This window comes from Tasmannia lanceolata, unplaced genomic scaffold (assembly GCF_043159265.1).
Source record: "Tasmannia lanceolata isolate RefF3 unplaced genomic scaffold, GAP_Taslan_0.1 ptg000019l, whole genome shotgun sequence".
NCBI lineage: Eukaryota > Viridiplantae > Streptophyta > Magnoliopsida > Canellales > Winteraceae > Tasmannia > Tasmannia lanceolata.
Window position 1 is genome coordinate 15,113,520 of NW_027518696.1, and position 14,618 is coordinate 15,128,137.

General features: G+C 38.9%; 1 protein-coding gene across 1 annotated transcript; it reads left to right on the top strand.

The window, feature by feature from the left end:
- Positions 1-9,638: 9,638 nt before the first annotated feature.
- Positions 9,639-11,274, top strand: LOC143853337 (putative glutathione S-transferase). The gene is made up of 2 exons (XM_077363074.1): positions 9,639-10,018; positions 10,787-11,274. The coding sequence occupies exons 1-2, from the start codon at positions 9,710-9,712 to the stop codon at positions 11,147-11,149; spliced, it is 672 nt and encodes a 223-aa protein (XP_077219189.1). The 5' UTR covers positions 9,639-9,709; the 3' UTR covers positions 11,150-11,274.
- The last annotated feature ends 3,344 nt before the right edge of the window (positions 11,275-14,618 follow it).

The following is a 14,618-nucleotide window of genomic DNA, read 5'->3' on the forward strand; positions in this document are numbered from 1 at the left end:
TGAAATAGAGGCTGAAATAGACTGGACAAATGCAATGGGGTCGGATGCACTGAGCTCCCTTTTCCATGAGAGGTCACAGACTGTGGCCGTGATCAGCAAGAGCCCACTCGTACTGAATCTCACTCATCTTATCACCCTGGCTGATGGACCTTTGACTAACTGGACCTCTCAGGTCCTACCTCAGGTTACTTTTCAGTCCTGTCATTCTCTCTCAAAAGAGTCAGTTGTTCATAGGTATGAGTTAGTCTCTGAGTCTAATTCAGAGTCTTTCATTTCTAATGATTCTTTTAATGCAGGTACCGTAGAGGTCAAGTCTATTTCTGAAGTCGGTGATGAGTCCATTTCTCCTAGTGAGGTCAAGTTGGAGGATGTTTCTGCTGATGGGCCTGACGTTTCTTCTTTGCATCTGTTTGAGTCAGTTAGCACTGAGGTCAACTTGTCAATCGAGTCTGTAAATACATTTCATGAGTCCATTATAAAGCCTGATGTGGGCCATTCATCATTGGATGTATTCAATTCTACTTTCAATGAAATAAATGGGTTTTCTTCTGTGTATATTCCTGTTTCTGTTTCATCTATTGAATCGCGGCCTCTGGATCTCCACAGGAGGCTCTAGATGTAGAGGAAGAAATTCTTTTCGTGGAAGGGGGAGAAATGGTGGAGAAAGAAATCAATAATATGAAAAAGATGAAGGTGGTTCTTCTACAAGAGGAAGAGGGAGAGGAAGACCTCTATCCCAAATTCAATGCTATCATTGTCAAAAGTTTGGTCATACCGTGAAGTATTGTAGAAAGAAGATTGTGGAAGAAAGCAAGAAAGACTCCCTCTTCATGCATGAGAAAGAAGAAAGTAAAGAAGAAGACACAATTTTTCTTGCATGTAATGTGCAAAAAGTGGCTCTTGAAGAGACGTGGTATATTGATAGTGGTTGTAGTAACCACGTGACCGGCAACAAAGGGGTATTTGTAAAGTTGGATGAATCTCTCCAAAGTGAAGTTCGAACGGGTGATGACAAGAGGGTTTCCGTAAGGGGAAGTGGTGATATTCTTGTTCAAACAAAGAAATGCGTCAAGCGTATCTCCAATGTTTTCTATGTTCCCGGTCTAAAGCACAATCTCTTGAGTGTTGGGCAACTTCTAATGAAAGGGCACGATGTTCATTTCAAGGAAGATGTATGTGAAATCAAAGACAAGAATCATGTTCTCATAGCCAAGGTGAGAATGACTCAAAACAAGATGTTTCCTCTAAAGTTTCAAAGTGAAGCTTTTCCTTGCTTCAACACTATTGTCAAAGATATGTCATGGCTATGGCATCTTCGCTATGGTTACTTGAGCTTTAGCACTTTATCTCTCATGAACAAGAAGCATATGGTGAGAGGCATGCCGAATATCGACCGCCAAGATCAAGTGTGTGAAGGATGTGCAATTGGAAAGCATCAAAGAGACTCTTTTCCCATTGGAAAGGCATGGAGGGCATCAAATCCTCTTGAGCTAGTGCATTCGAATTTATGCGGGCCTATGCAAACAACATCAATTGGAAGTAATCGATATTTTCTCACCTTCATTGATGATTATAGTAGAAAGCCATGGCTTTATTTTCTTAAAGAAAAATCGAAAGTCTTTGGATGCTTTAAAACTTTCAAGAGCTTGGTTGAAAAGCAAAGTGGTTTCATGTTGAAAACTTTGCGTTCCGATAGAGGCGGTGAATATGTTTCTCATGAGTTTGAGAATTTCTTGAAAGAGAATGGGATTCGGCATCAACTTACCACTCGGTACACACCTCAGCAAAACGGGGTTGCCGGAAGGAAGAATCAGACGATTATGGAATTGGCTAGAAGTATGTTGAAAGCTAAAGGGATGCCTAATATGTTTTGGGCGGAAGCCGTTGCATGTGCTATTTATCTCTTGAATCGGGATCATCAAAAAGTGTTCAAGGTATGACTCCTCAAGAAGCTTGGAGTGGTCATAAGCCTTGTGTTTCTTACGTGAGAATTTTTGGTAGTATTGCCTACTCTCATTTGCAGGATGAAACAAGAAGAAAGTTGGATGATAAATCTGAAATATGTATCCTTGTTGGATATAGTGAAAGTTCAAAAGCGTACAAGTTGTTCAATCTTATGACTAAGAAGATTGTCATAAGTAGGGATGTGAAGTTCAATGAAGAAGAATGTTGGAATTGGAATCAAAGTGAGAAGAAGAAAGAAGTTTTGATAGATATGGATGAAAGCAAAGATACTCATGATGGTGAAATTGAAGAAAATGAAAAGGATGTGGCTCCTACTATCACTCCATATTCTTCGGCTCCATCATCTTCATCGTCTTCAACAAGCCCCGACTCTCCTCCAAGGAAGACGAAAAGTATAAGAGAAATTTATGAAAAGTCTAGAAGAATTACCGATGAAGAGTTGGCAAATTTTGCTTTGTTTGCCGATGCCGATCCGATTAGTTTTGAAGAAGCATGTTAAGAAGAAAAGTGGAAGCAAGCAATGAATCAAGAAATGTGTTCAATCCAAAGGAACAATACTTGGGAGCTAACAGAGCTTCCAAATGGGCAAAAGACTATCGGTGTGAAGTGGGTTTACAAGACAAAGTTGAATGCAAGTAATGAAGTTGAAAAGTATAAAGCTCGCTTAGTAGTAAAAGGCTACAAGCAAATGTATGGCATTGATTACAAAGAAGTGTTTGCTCCCGTTGCTCGTCTTGAGACAATTCGTACGGTTCTAGCTTTGGCGGCATAAAATAGTTGGAAGGTTTATCAAATGGATGTCAAATCGGCATTCTTAAATGGGTTTCTTGAAGAGGAGGTATATGTTGATCAACCTCCCGGTTATGTGAAGAAAGGTGAAGAAAGCAAAGTGTGCCGATTGAAGAAGGCTTTATATGGCTTGAAACAAGCACCAAGGGCATGGTATAGTCGCATTGACGGATATTTCATGAAGAATGATTTTAAAAGGTGTCCTTATGAACACACCATCTACATCAAAGAGAACACTAAAGGTGAGCTTTTGATTGTTTGCTTATATGTTGATGATTTAATTTTTACTGGCAATAGTTCAAGTATGTGTGAAGAATTCAAAAGAAATATGATGCAAGAATTTGAGATGACCGACATGGGTCTTCTCCATTTCTTTCTTGGTATTGAGGTCAACCAAAGAGAGGATGGAATTTTTATTTCTCAAAAAAAGTATGCAAAGGATTTGCTAAAGCGGTTTGGAATGGAAGGTGCTACACATATTAGCACATCTATGGAAGTTGGTTTGAAACTATGCAAGAATGAGGATGAAAAAGGAGTTGATGCAACTCTTTATAGAAGTCTTGTCGGTAGTCTCATGTACTTGACGGCTACAAGCCCGTATCTTATGTTTGCGGTGAGTATGTTTAGTAGATTTATGGAATCACCAAAAAGAAGTCTTTGGGAAGCCGGTAAAAGAATCCTAAGGTATGTAAGTGGAACGGTTGATCATGGGATACGTTATGGAAGAGTTAAAGATTCAAGTTTGATTGGTTATTGTGATAGTGATTGGGGCAGAAGTGTTGATGATAGCAAGAGTACTTCAGGCTATGTTTTTAACATTGGTTCTGGTGCAATTTCATGGGCATCAAAGAAGCAATCGGTTGTTGCTCTTTCTACGGCAGAAGCGGAGTACATTTCATTATCTTCGGCGGGTTGTCAAGCTCTTTGGCTACGATGGATATTAGAAGAACTCAAACATCCTCAAGAATGTGGTACACATTTATTTTGTGATAATAGTTCGGCTATTTCACTCACAAATAATCCAGTTTTTCATGGCAAAAGCAAGCACATAAGAATCAATTATCATTTCATTCGAGACTTGGTAAATGGTGGAGTTGTCAACGTTCATTTTTGCAAGACTCAAGATCAAGTTGCGGATATTTTTACAAAGGCTTTGAAGACCGATACATTCATCAAGATGAAGGCAAAACTCGGTATTGTAGTGGTCTAGCTTAAGGGGGGCTGTTGGAAATTAATCTTGACCACTAGATCATGATCATCTATCCACTTGACTTCTTGGCTTGGAAGATTCTTGACCACATTGGAAATCTCCTTTGTGGCATTTAATGGCCTAGGGACTATGTTTTGTGTTTTGAAATTGTGCTAGTCATTTACTTTTCATGTGATAGCGTATTAGTGGTACTTAGGGAAGCTAAGATTAGTTGAGTCTTATTAAATTCGGATTTTGAATGTAGGTTATGTTTTAGACTATGTATCTTCTTCATTTGTAAGTTCTTTAAGTGAATTTTGAAGGGTTTTGAGTAGTACAACAACTTGGGTTACTTTCTTTGTGTGTTTGATATCAAGAGAACAATCTTCTTCTCTTGGAACTTATCTTCTCCCTCCAACCTCGTTGGTTTCATTCCAACAAGGTGAAGGTCCTCAGAGAGTAGAGCGGTGCCACGGGTGACCATGATTCCTTCCTTGAGTGTTTCTTTATCGATCCACGAAGGCAGTAATATGAGTAGGTTCTTGTGCAAGATGAGTAGCATGCTCAAGAAAAGTTCATGACTAAGGAGGAGAGAATATAATTCACTAAAACTAGGTAAGTGGCTGGCGAACCGAAATGGTCATGCTAAAGCTAGTGTTTTCACTCTCAAGCCCTGTAAGGGTTGAACATAACAAGAGCGGAGTCGGCCACAGGATGTTGGATGATGGAGAGAGCAATGACTATGTTCTTGAATTGCCGAAGATAGTCAGTCATGGAAATGGTGCTTTGCGCAGGTTCTGAAGGTCCTGATGGAGTTGGATGATACGAATGAGTAGAAAAGGACCTTTAGAGGCAGGGGCGATGCCACTTGTAAGGAAAGGGGGACAATTGCCCCCCTTATTTTTTGGGAAAAAAAATACCTTTATTTTTTAATATTTTTTATACTTACCTCTTTTTTAAAAATATGCCCCCCTTTCCAATCATCCCTAAGATAGAAAATAAGTTTAAATTTTTAATGTTACCATTTTTATTTCTCTTCTTTGTGCAAAATTTACTATAATTTTTGCCCCCTTGTGCAAAATTTTAGATAGAAATTTTTTCTATCTTAATTTTAAGATAGATAAAAAATTACTATAATTTTTGCCCCCCTTTGCAAAATTTCTGGCATCGCCCCTGTTTAGAGGGCTATCCAAACGGCACCAGATGTTTCGAGGTTGACGGCTTGAGAGAGAACATGTTTCGTTAATGTTGCATTGAAACAGCTGAGAAGGGTCTAGTCAATTTGTTCCCAGCTAGTATAGTGGGGATTGGGAATAGGAAAAGCAGAAGAGTCTGTGAAAATAAACTGAGGTGGGGAAGGAGATGAGTAGGGGTGTAAACGAGCCGAGCCGAGCTTGGCCAGGCTCGGCTCGGCTCGTTAAGCTCACCAGTGAGGCTCGGGTCGGGCTCGGGCTCGGCTCGGTCAGCGAGCCTTACCGAGCTTGGGTTATATTATGTTCACACCCCTCATCTTCCCTGGACAGCCCTACTAGTGTAATTTGACTACTTTTTTTACACTATGGGGAGTGGTCCTAGTAACAAATGGGGTTCCAAAAATGAAGTGACATATTTTGCCCCCCCCCTTTTCACTCCATGGACAACCCTTTTAATGTATATATTAATATATAATATATATTAATATATAATATATATATATATTTAAATATATTAAATTCTTAACGAGCCTGATGAACACATTTATGTGTGAATAGTAGTGATAGGAAACATGCATATTTTATCATTTAAAGCGGTACTACTAAGGTATTTTCTGTGTTTTTGGTGTTTCATGGATATTCTCGAATTTTACGGAATATGGAGCTAAGAAGATGAGAGCGCAACACATTTATCACAATGCCAATATTGGGGCCACAACTAATTTGCCCACAAGACGAATGGTTCGGATCATCCATTTGATGGCTCACCAAACGGACCGTTTAGATCATCTCATGCCCCCCTATGGACATAATTTAATGGGCGCAACCCGTCTACGCCGCGGCCCCAGTGAATGAAGGGCTGAGATTAGCTTATGGAAATGATTTAGATGGAGCGGTCACTTGATATTGTGTCCCAACACATAAGCGGTTTAGATCAATCAGTGGATGGTTAGGAATCAGCCCATGTAAATGATTTGAGGGCCGTTATTAATTTACATTGCGACCACCAAATTGACGATTGGATTATCCAATGAATACCAATTTGGGGACTTTTAGATGAACGGTTTGGATGATCCCATAGGGAATTATTGGGGGTGCAATCACTGTATATGATATATGATCGGTCGGATCATCACAGAAAGTATACGAATTGAATTTTTCTAGTCATGGCTATTCGTGGGACCCACCTTGATATATACAACTGCATGCATGCAAGTTGTTTTGGACGTTTTCAGCCTTGGTTTCCATCTCTATTCACAGCAGCCCTCAACTTTGGCAATTGCCATATGGTGTTATAATAATAGTGGGACCCACATGGAAGTGGACAAGCAAGCAAGTTTTATTTGGTGGGACCTACAATCGAAGAGAAGAAAAGAAGAAAGAATTGCCACAGACAAGAGTTGCCAAAAATTTTACGCACTTGGGGGTTTTGGTTTTATTCAATACAAGGGCTGATTATGGAAACTTGGGGTAAAAGGAAAGCACCAACCATTGATTTTTGCAACTGCCAATTCACACACAAGCAGCTCACGTTTCTGTTTTTATTGGATTAGAAAATGGTATTTTCTAATACTATATTCCAAACACAGACAACACATGAGGGACCCACATGGGATTATAAAAGCAGGCACTTGTTTTGGAAAGACGACAGCTCACGTTTTTCTTTAGAAATTAGCACTTTTTAATTGCTATTAGATGCAAATGTGGGGCCCACTTTAGGTGAACAAGTTTCATCTCTTAGATAAAAGATCAATGGTTAAGTAAAAGGTTTGCTTTTGGATCAATTTCTTTTAGGAAATCTGTGTTGGAGTTGGACACATAAAAGCAATTAATATAAAGAAGGAAATTCTCAACGAGATAATTTTTTTGATAGTTCCCTACCGAATGACCGTTCATTGTCTCTCAGTGTTTGGGCAATTTTGTGTTGCACCCAATTTGGAATGTCTCTAAGTATTTTTAGCATTTAAAAAGAAGAAAGAAAGAAAGGACACTAGCCAACGAAAAGGGATATGTGGCTGCATAAGAAAGGGATCTTAGGACGAGATATTTTTGGTATATTGATATCTCTTGAATTGGAATTTCGGCAACTTTTTCTTTGTGCTTATGAAATGGGAAGTTTCTCTCATCTATTCCTGACTTTTAGAAAGCAACTTTCGTGGGTTATTTTGTGGAAGGTGGGTGACATAATACATAGTCTCTTGCCCTTTCTTCTTCCTGGCTCTCTCCATATCTCGTTTTCTTTTTCTTTTTTTTTATTCTCTCTTTGTCTCTAGCTCTCTCTCCCATACTCTTGCTTTCTCTCTCTATGCTTTTGCTTTTCTTTCTTTCTTACTCCTCTCTCTCCATTCTACTCATTCTCTCTACCACTCTCAAGCTCTCTCTCTTAGGGTTCTTGTTCTCTTTTTCTTTTTCAAGTTTTTATCTCTTCAACCAAGGATCAACCATCCAAGGCTCCACTCCAAGGTGACATCAAGAGACGGAAAAGGACAAGTTGGCCGTTGCTCGAAGGAGAAAAAGACTAAGTGTTCTTTAATTTCTGTTATTTCTTTCAATCCTAGTTAACTGTATTTTTGTTTAATTTTAATTAAAAGAGAAAATACTTTGTGTTTGATTTTTCTTTTCAAGTTCTTAATGGCAATTCTCTTCTCTATTCTCTCTATGTTCTTTGTTTCTTTCCCCTTCTCTATGAATAACTAAATCCATCTACTTGGGGTTTAGATGAAGCCATGGGGAAGGAGAAAGATGATTAATTAAAACCAGTGGCTTATATAACGACTTATGTAAGGATTTGTATTTGTTGGATCCCAATCACGTATGCCACTGGCTTTCCCCAGTCGTATAAGTGATTGCCGATAAATAAATATAATTTCTTATATAATATCTTTAAATTGAGTAGTATATTTGATAAAACACTCATGGGCAATGACATCAATAGATCTTATTCCCCATAGACTAAATTTATCAAATACACTATCCAATACAGAAATTGGTTTGATTAATAATATAATTCCAAACCCGTGGTGGATTCCAGACCCTAAGTACGTTTTTAATCTATCTTTTATCTCTTAAACAAATCTTAGTTTTAGTGGTTTCTTTTAATTCTAGGTTTCAAGTTTGATTTCAAGTCCCACTATTTCCGTTTTAGAAGCCAATTTTGGACAGATAAACGACCGAATCCGTAAAAATCATAAACATAAAAGTTGTAGATCTTTCAAAATCCTTCGAAATGAGTACTCTTGGGTTAAAATCCGAATTGTGATGAGTGAGATACGACTGTTTTACTAAACGTTATTTTTAATTCCAGATTCTGAAATTCAGGTTTTAGTTTTTTTTATTTTCTAATTAGAATAGTTTTAATGTGTTTGTTAATTAGAACTGATTTCTCTCATTAATTAGAAATGATTATTCTTATTTCATAGATACTTAATAAAATCATTAAATCTTTGGTACACTTTGCCTAAATTAGGATTTTAAATCACAAAGAACTTAGTTGAATTTGATTCTTAGATTGAATAGAATATACGCTTATATATAGTGTTGGCTCCGAGGTCTAAGTCCACGGAAATCCTGAGTCCATTCCAGGCAACATTATATCATAGCTAGTATTCTAATCGGTAAAAGAATAGGATTGACAACTAGATTTCTCTTCCTTGAGTTCGACCCGTATTTACACGATCTGTGCACTTGCGGTTATTTAATTTCTCAATCAGAGCCTTAACTCGGGCTCAGCTCGTTAAGGATTCGAGCCGAGCTCGAGCGAGCTTCCGAGCCCGAGCCAAAATTGACACCCTTAGAGATGAGCCATCAACAAAAAGGTGTAAGTCTTGGCTGTGTAGTACTGGGAGAAGTTGACTATGCCATAGGAGGAAGTTATTGTGATCGAGACAGACAAACACAAGAGGTAAGATATTTGAGACCAGAGGGAGTGCAAAGGGAGAGAAAGATAAGGTGGAGAGGGAGGACATTGGAGAGAGGTTAGCAAGGTTAGAAGATATGCTATTGTAGTGTCGTTGGAAGAGCCATTAGAGTGAAGGTTAGCAACGTTAGATTAGAATCTCTCGGTAAAATCCTAAACATGGCTCGATGGCCTAAATGCCCTAGCATAATCCAATCAGGCTGTTCTCAATTTGGCCTCGGAATGACCAATCTAATGATACAAACAAGGCAGAAGTGGGACCCAATAAGCAACTTTTAGAAATGAGAATACATTGTGTCCTTGTTGATAGTGAAAGTGACTTTCTCTGTAGTCTTTCTCAATTTCATATTATTTATGCTCAAGAGGAATTTTTTGAAAGTTCTGAAACTACAATCCCAACGTTATATCATAATCTTAAATGAACAGTTTGGAAAGTGAAACGACAAATGTACAAAAAATCCCTCGAAATTTACGCATGCAATGATGTCAAGAGAAGGCAGACTTTAAAAAGTATCTGAAGGCCCTTGAATACTTAATTGCACAGTAGTCTCTCAATGCCTTGGAATATTCACATCTTAGACGGAGAGAAACTGCCATGGCTCACTAGAAATTGGAGGAGGAGTGAAAGGGCTTCTACCATCCGAAAATCTCATAACTATGGAAGAATTGAAGTTGTTTGGATCTTTTATAAGCCCTTTCTCCCGTAGAGTTGAATGGGCTTTGAAGCTTAAGGGGATTGAATATGAATTCATTGGAGAAGATATCATCAACAAGAGTCCATCTCTTTTGAAGTACAATCCGGTCCACAAAAAATATCCGGTGCTCTTGCACAACGGAAAACCAATTGTGGTGTCGCTCGTAATCCTTGAATACATTGAGGAAACATGGAAAGAGAATCCGTTACTGCCTGATGATCCTCATGAGAAAGCCATGGCTCGCTTCTGGGCTAAATTTATTGATGAGAAGGTAATGGTTTTATACATTATTTTTCTTCAGTTTTTCCAACCTAATATGATTTTGGCTGTAATTTTGGAAAATTGCATCTAAAATCCAAGTGGGTTACAGAGCATTCCCAATTTTATTTTTTGGTAAGGTAACAATTTTATTCATTTAAAAGGAGAATGTAGTACATGTGATGTGGGGTGGTCGGATTCCTTGAAAAGTCAGAGTCCTAGTTAGAATTGAATTCATAATTGTAGATAAGAGTGCTAGTAATTCTAAACATTGATCGTTTGGTGTGCTAATGCAGTTTTTATTGAATAAGAGTTGCCACTTCCACTGGGCCAACATGAAAAGGGCATTCCCCAATTTGACGCCCAATTAGTTAAAAAAGTAGTGTTACTTCAGATCCCCCACCCCCTATCTTTACTTTGAGCAGCCCCCCAAGCCCCCTCTAAAACTAATTTAGAGCGGCAAATGCGGGGAACATTCCCAACTATGGAATGCCGTTCATCTCTTGAGGAATGCTAAACTCATGGGCATCCTTGCAAAAATCAGCTCAAAGGGTGCCCCGGGGCAGGTCACCAAAGAGCATTTAATACTCTTTGACTTGCACCTTGGTGACCTACGCCCAATGGGGGCAGCCCTTTGAGCTGTTTTTTTTACAAGGCACACCTGAGTTTAGCATCCCGCTTATCTCTTTAAGCCATGAACACTTTGCTTTAATCCTCGTGAGGATCTCTGTTTTGATTTCGTATCTAATTAAATTTCGTTGGTTTATTTCTCTCAATGTAGTCTTTGGCTCTCGGGAGAATAGCATTCTTCTCACAAGGTGAAGAGCGAGAGAAAGCATTAGAGCCGACATGGGAGGCACTGAAAACTCTCGATGAAGAGATCAGAGGGAAGAAATTCTTCGGCGGAGAGAATATCGGGCTTGTGGATTTGGTTGCTGGTGTTATTGCTTATTGGTTCCCTGTCTTTGACGAAATCGCGGACTTGAATCTTCTCTTTGAACAGAAGTTTCCATCTCTCTACGCATGGAGAGAGAATTTTATCAACGTTCCTGCCATCAAAGAGAACATTCTACCTCAAGACCAAATGCTTGCTATCTACCGTGAACGTCAGAAAAAATTGCTTCAAATACCCACCAACGAATGACAACGTTTATTATAATTGATGCTTCTTTGTGTTTCATGTTCAGTATATAGAACCCAATAATGAAAATATCAAAATCAAATAAATTGGTGTTAGAATATCTTTTCTTCTTTATAAAGATAAATGATATTTGCATAGTCTGGACCCTTCATTCGCAGCAATGCTTAGGTCACCTATGTTGGCAATAACATGGATATTACCCAGGCATCTTCATGAGCCGAACTACTATTTTGCTGGATAGACTCTCCTCCAGTGCCTTACGTTGACCACAATGAAGGACTCTAGCTGAAATTGGTCACATTCTTAGCTAGAGATGCTATTTTTATTTTTATTTTATTTTTTGAAAATTTACTCCCAGAGTAAGGGTATTTTGGTCATTTCAGTTATGGCGGAGGCTCTTTCTTATCTTCTTGCACTTGGGTTACTGTTTTAATGAACAAGACTAATAATGGATGAGTTGTTATGGGCTAGTTTTGTAAATCAGTTGTGATGAAAGATGGAATTACTCTTTCGAGGATGCACCTCACCCAAATCGAGCAATTGTTTGGTTTATCAGGACCTATCATTGATAGGACCTACTTGAATCCCAAATGACCCATCAAGCAGATAGAGGCTTGGAAAGGTAAACTACTCTCCCAAGCTAGAAGATTAGTTCTCATTAATCACGTCCTGTCCAGCACGCCAATTCACATATTATCAGCAATTTGTCCTCCCAAAGCAGTCCTTAAGAGGGTAGAAAGCTTGTTATCTAATCTCTAGTGGGGTAATAACGAATAAGGAGCCAAAACACACTGGGTATCATGGAGTCGCATCTCCAAGCCCAAAGTTGAGGGCAACTTAGCAATTAAATCACTTTCGAAACTAAGCTCAGCTTTCATATTAAAGTCTCTTCACCACCTCGATGCCGACAACTCTTTATGGAGCTCACTACTGAGATCGATCTACTATAGAATCCAGCACATGAATATAATTGAACCAACTCGCTGGTGTTCAAAAATGTGGAAAGAATTCTTATCGGTCTGAGGAACTTGGATTCAGTATTCGAGATGGATTTTTGGAAATGGGTCCATCTCCTTCCGAGCAGACCTATGGATGGGTAGCACCCCATTATTCTTCTTGGCTAAAAAACAGAGAATGCATAGACGTTACAACAACCATCAAAGACCTGCAACTACCAACAGGGGGCTGGAACCTAGAGATCATTGCACCACACTTGTCAGCATTGTGGATTGAGGAGTTGTTTAACACCAAGCTCCAGCTGAGTGAATCTCCAAATATCTGATCCACGTAGAAGAACCCAACTAAAACTAGGATTGGAGCCGCGTAGATTCCTTTTACCTTCTTCATGAGTTTTTTCTAAGTGATTCATATAGCCGACCCCAACTAGTTTGGGACAAAGGCTTTCTTGAGTTGAGTTGAGTTGTGATTTGCTGTGATTCTTTATCTTTTTCATTCCCTGCCGCTAAAAAATTGGTGGAATCCCTTCTTATGATAGTTGCAGAACACAACCTTAGTTGGCAATGCCATTTCGGTTGGTTTTTTTTGTTTTTAATTTTTAGAGATGATGCTACATGATTTGGATTTATTTTTTTTTATTTTGATAAAATTGAAAAAAATTTAGACAGAAAATGTTGCCCTAAGAAATAAATGGAAGCTCGATGTAGGAAAAGCTTATAGAAAAATTGGTTATAAATCATTGTCTTCAACCTGTGACAAGGGCTTTAAAAAACTTTCAAAAATTTAGATGTGCTAAAAAAATAAGATTTTTGTTTCTGTGCTTTAACCGTCCCATTTAATTGGGAAGGGTAACCTCGTAAGAATTAAAACAATCATAATTTAAAGGTAAAAATGAGATGAATGACATCAAAAGTCCAATATTTTTATTATTCTTGTGGTGCGGGGTTGGAATTCTCAATATAAGAAGCAAAAATGACCCCTGGGTGCAATTAAAGTGGAGGGAAACATTGGTATGTTTCCCACCCCAAGAGGTGGTATTTTGTTTTTTTAGGACGGTATCCCCACTCCATTTGGGGCAGGACTAATCCCAAAGGATGCACTCAATCACACGTAAACCACATGCATCGGGTAAGCCTGGGGGATTCGAACTCGTGTCTATGGGACGCAAACCCATGATTAAGGGTGTCAATTTTGGCTCGGGCTCGGAAGCTCGCTCGAGCTCGAATCCTTAACGAGCCAAGCCGAGCCGGCTCGCCAGGCTCGTTAAGCTTAACGAGCCGAGCCTGATTTAGGCCAGGCTCGGTTCGGCTCGTTAAGAATTTAATATATTTAAATATATATATATTATATATTAATATATACACTGAAAGGGTTGTCCAGGGAGTGAAAGGGAGAGGCAAAATATGTCACTTCATTTTTGGAACCCCATTTGTTACTTGGACCACCTCCCATAGAGTAAAAAAGGTAGTCAAATTACACTAGATAGGGCTGTCCAGGGAAGATGAGGGGTGTGAACTTAATATAACCCGAGCTCGGTAAGGCTCGCGAGCCTGACCGAGCCGAGCCGAACCCGAGCCTGGTTCGAGCCCGAGCCGAGCTTTTGAGCTTAACGAGCCAAGCCGAGCGGCCAAGCTCGGCTCGGCTCGGCTCGTTTACACCCCTACCCATGATGCTAGCTGACATGCCAACCCCACACGGGTTCTGGCATTTTGATTTTGCTATGGATGAAATTATGTTTTTATTAGATCTTTTCATATTAAGTTCTAATTTTATTTTATTTTATTTTTCATTTCTTTTATAGGAGAATTAAAATAGGAAGCCAGTTCTGAATCTTTGATTCATGCAATCCAAATGCTGCCTTTTGTTATGTAGGAGAATCAGGATAGATGTGTTCCTTCCCAAAAGACGTTTTTGGGGCCATTGGATGCACACAAAAATCATAAGTCAAGCGAACTTTCATTTAGCTCCCTTGTAAGATGATATTAGGCCCGTGACTTGTCATTGATTAGATATATCCATTTACCAAGGTCACGTGGTTCATCTCACGATGTTATACAAATCCTTACCAGTTTAGAGTTTTTTATAAATCCATTAAGTTATTACTTGTGAAGAGGTTATTTCCTGGTTCCATTGTACATATGCTAAGTGGTCTTTTCTATTTCTTCATAGGAAAATATTTAAGAATACATTATTGGATAGAGTTTTTGTATGGTTGTGTGCATGTTTTATTTTTTTCTGCAAAATAAATAAATAGGGTTGGACACATCTTGTTTAAAGTTCCGAACCTTTCACATCTTGTTCGTAGATCCAAACCAATCATTTGTTGGGTCCCAACGTAAAATGGCTATGTCCCGAATATCAGGGGCGGAGCGAGGAATTTACACTTGGAGGGCGGACTAATTTACACTTGCCCGCATTGGTCATCGTGGCGGCATGGCCACTAAACTATCTTAGAATGCATGTACAGCAAAAAACCATAAAAGAGATTTTGCAAGTCATTGGCCCCTCATGCTCT

What these genes read in the sequence shown, in the direction of transcription:
- LOC143853337 (XM_077363074.1), top strand. Translation starts at nt 9,710, where the DNA reads ATGGAAGAATTGAAGTTGTTTGGATCTTTTATAAGCCCTTTCTCCCGT. An exon ending in CTAAATTTATTGATGAGAAG is followed by an intron (nt 10,019 to 10,786) that starts GTAATGGTTTTA and finishes CTCTCAATGTAG; the next exon opens with TCTTTGGCTCTCGGGAGAAT.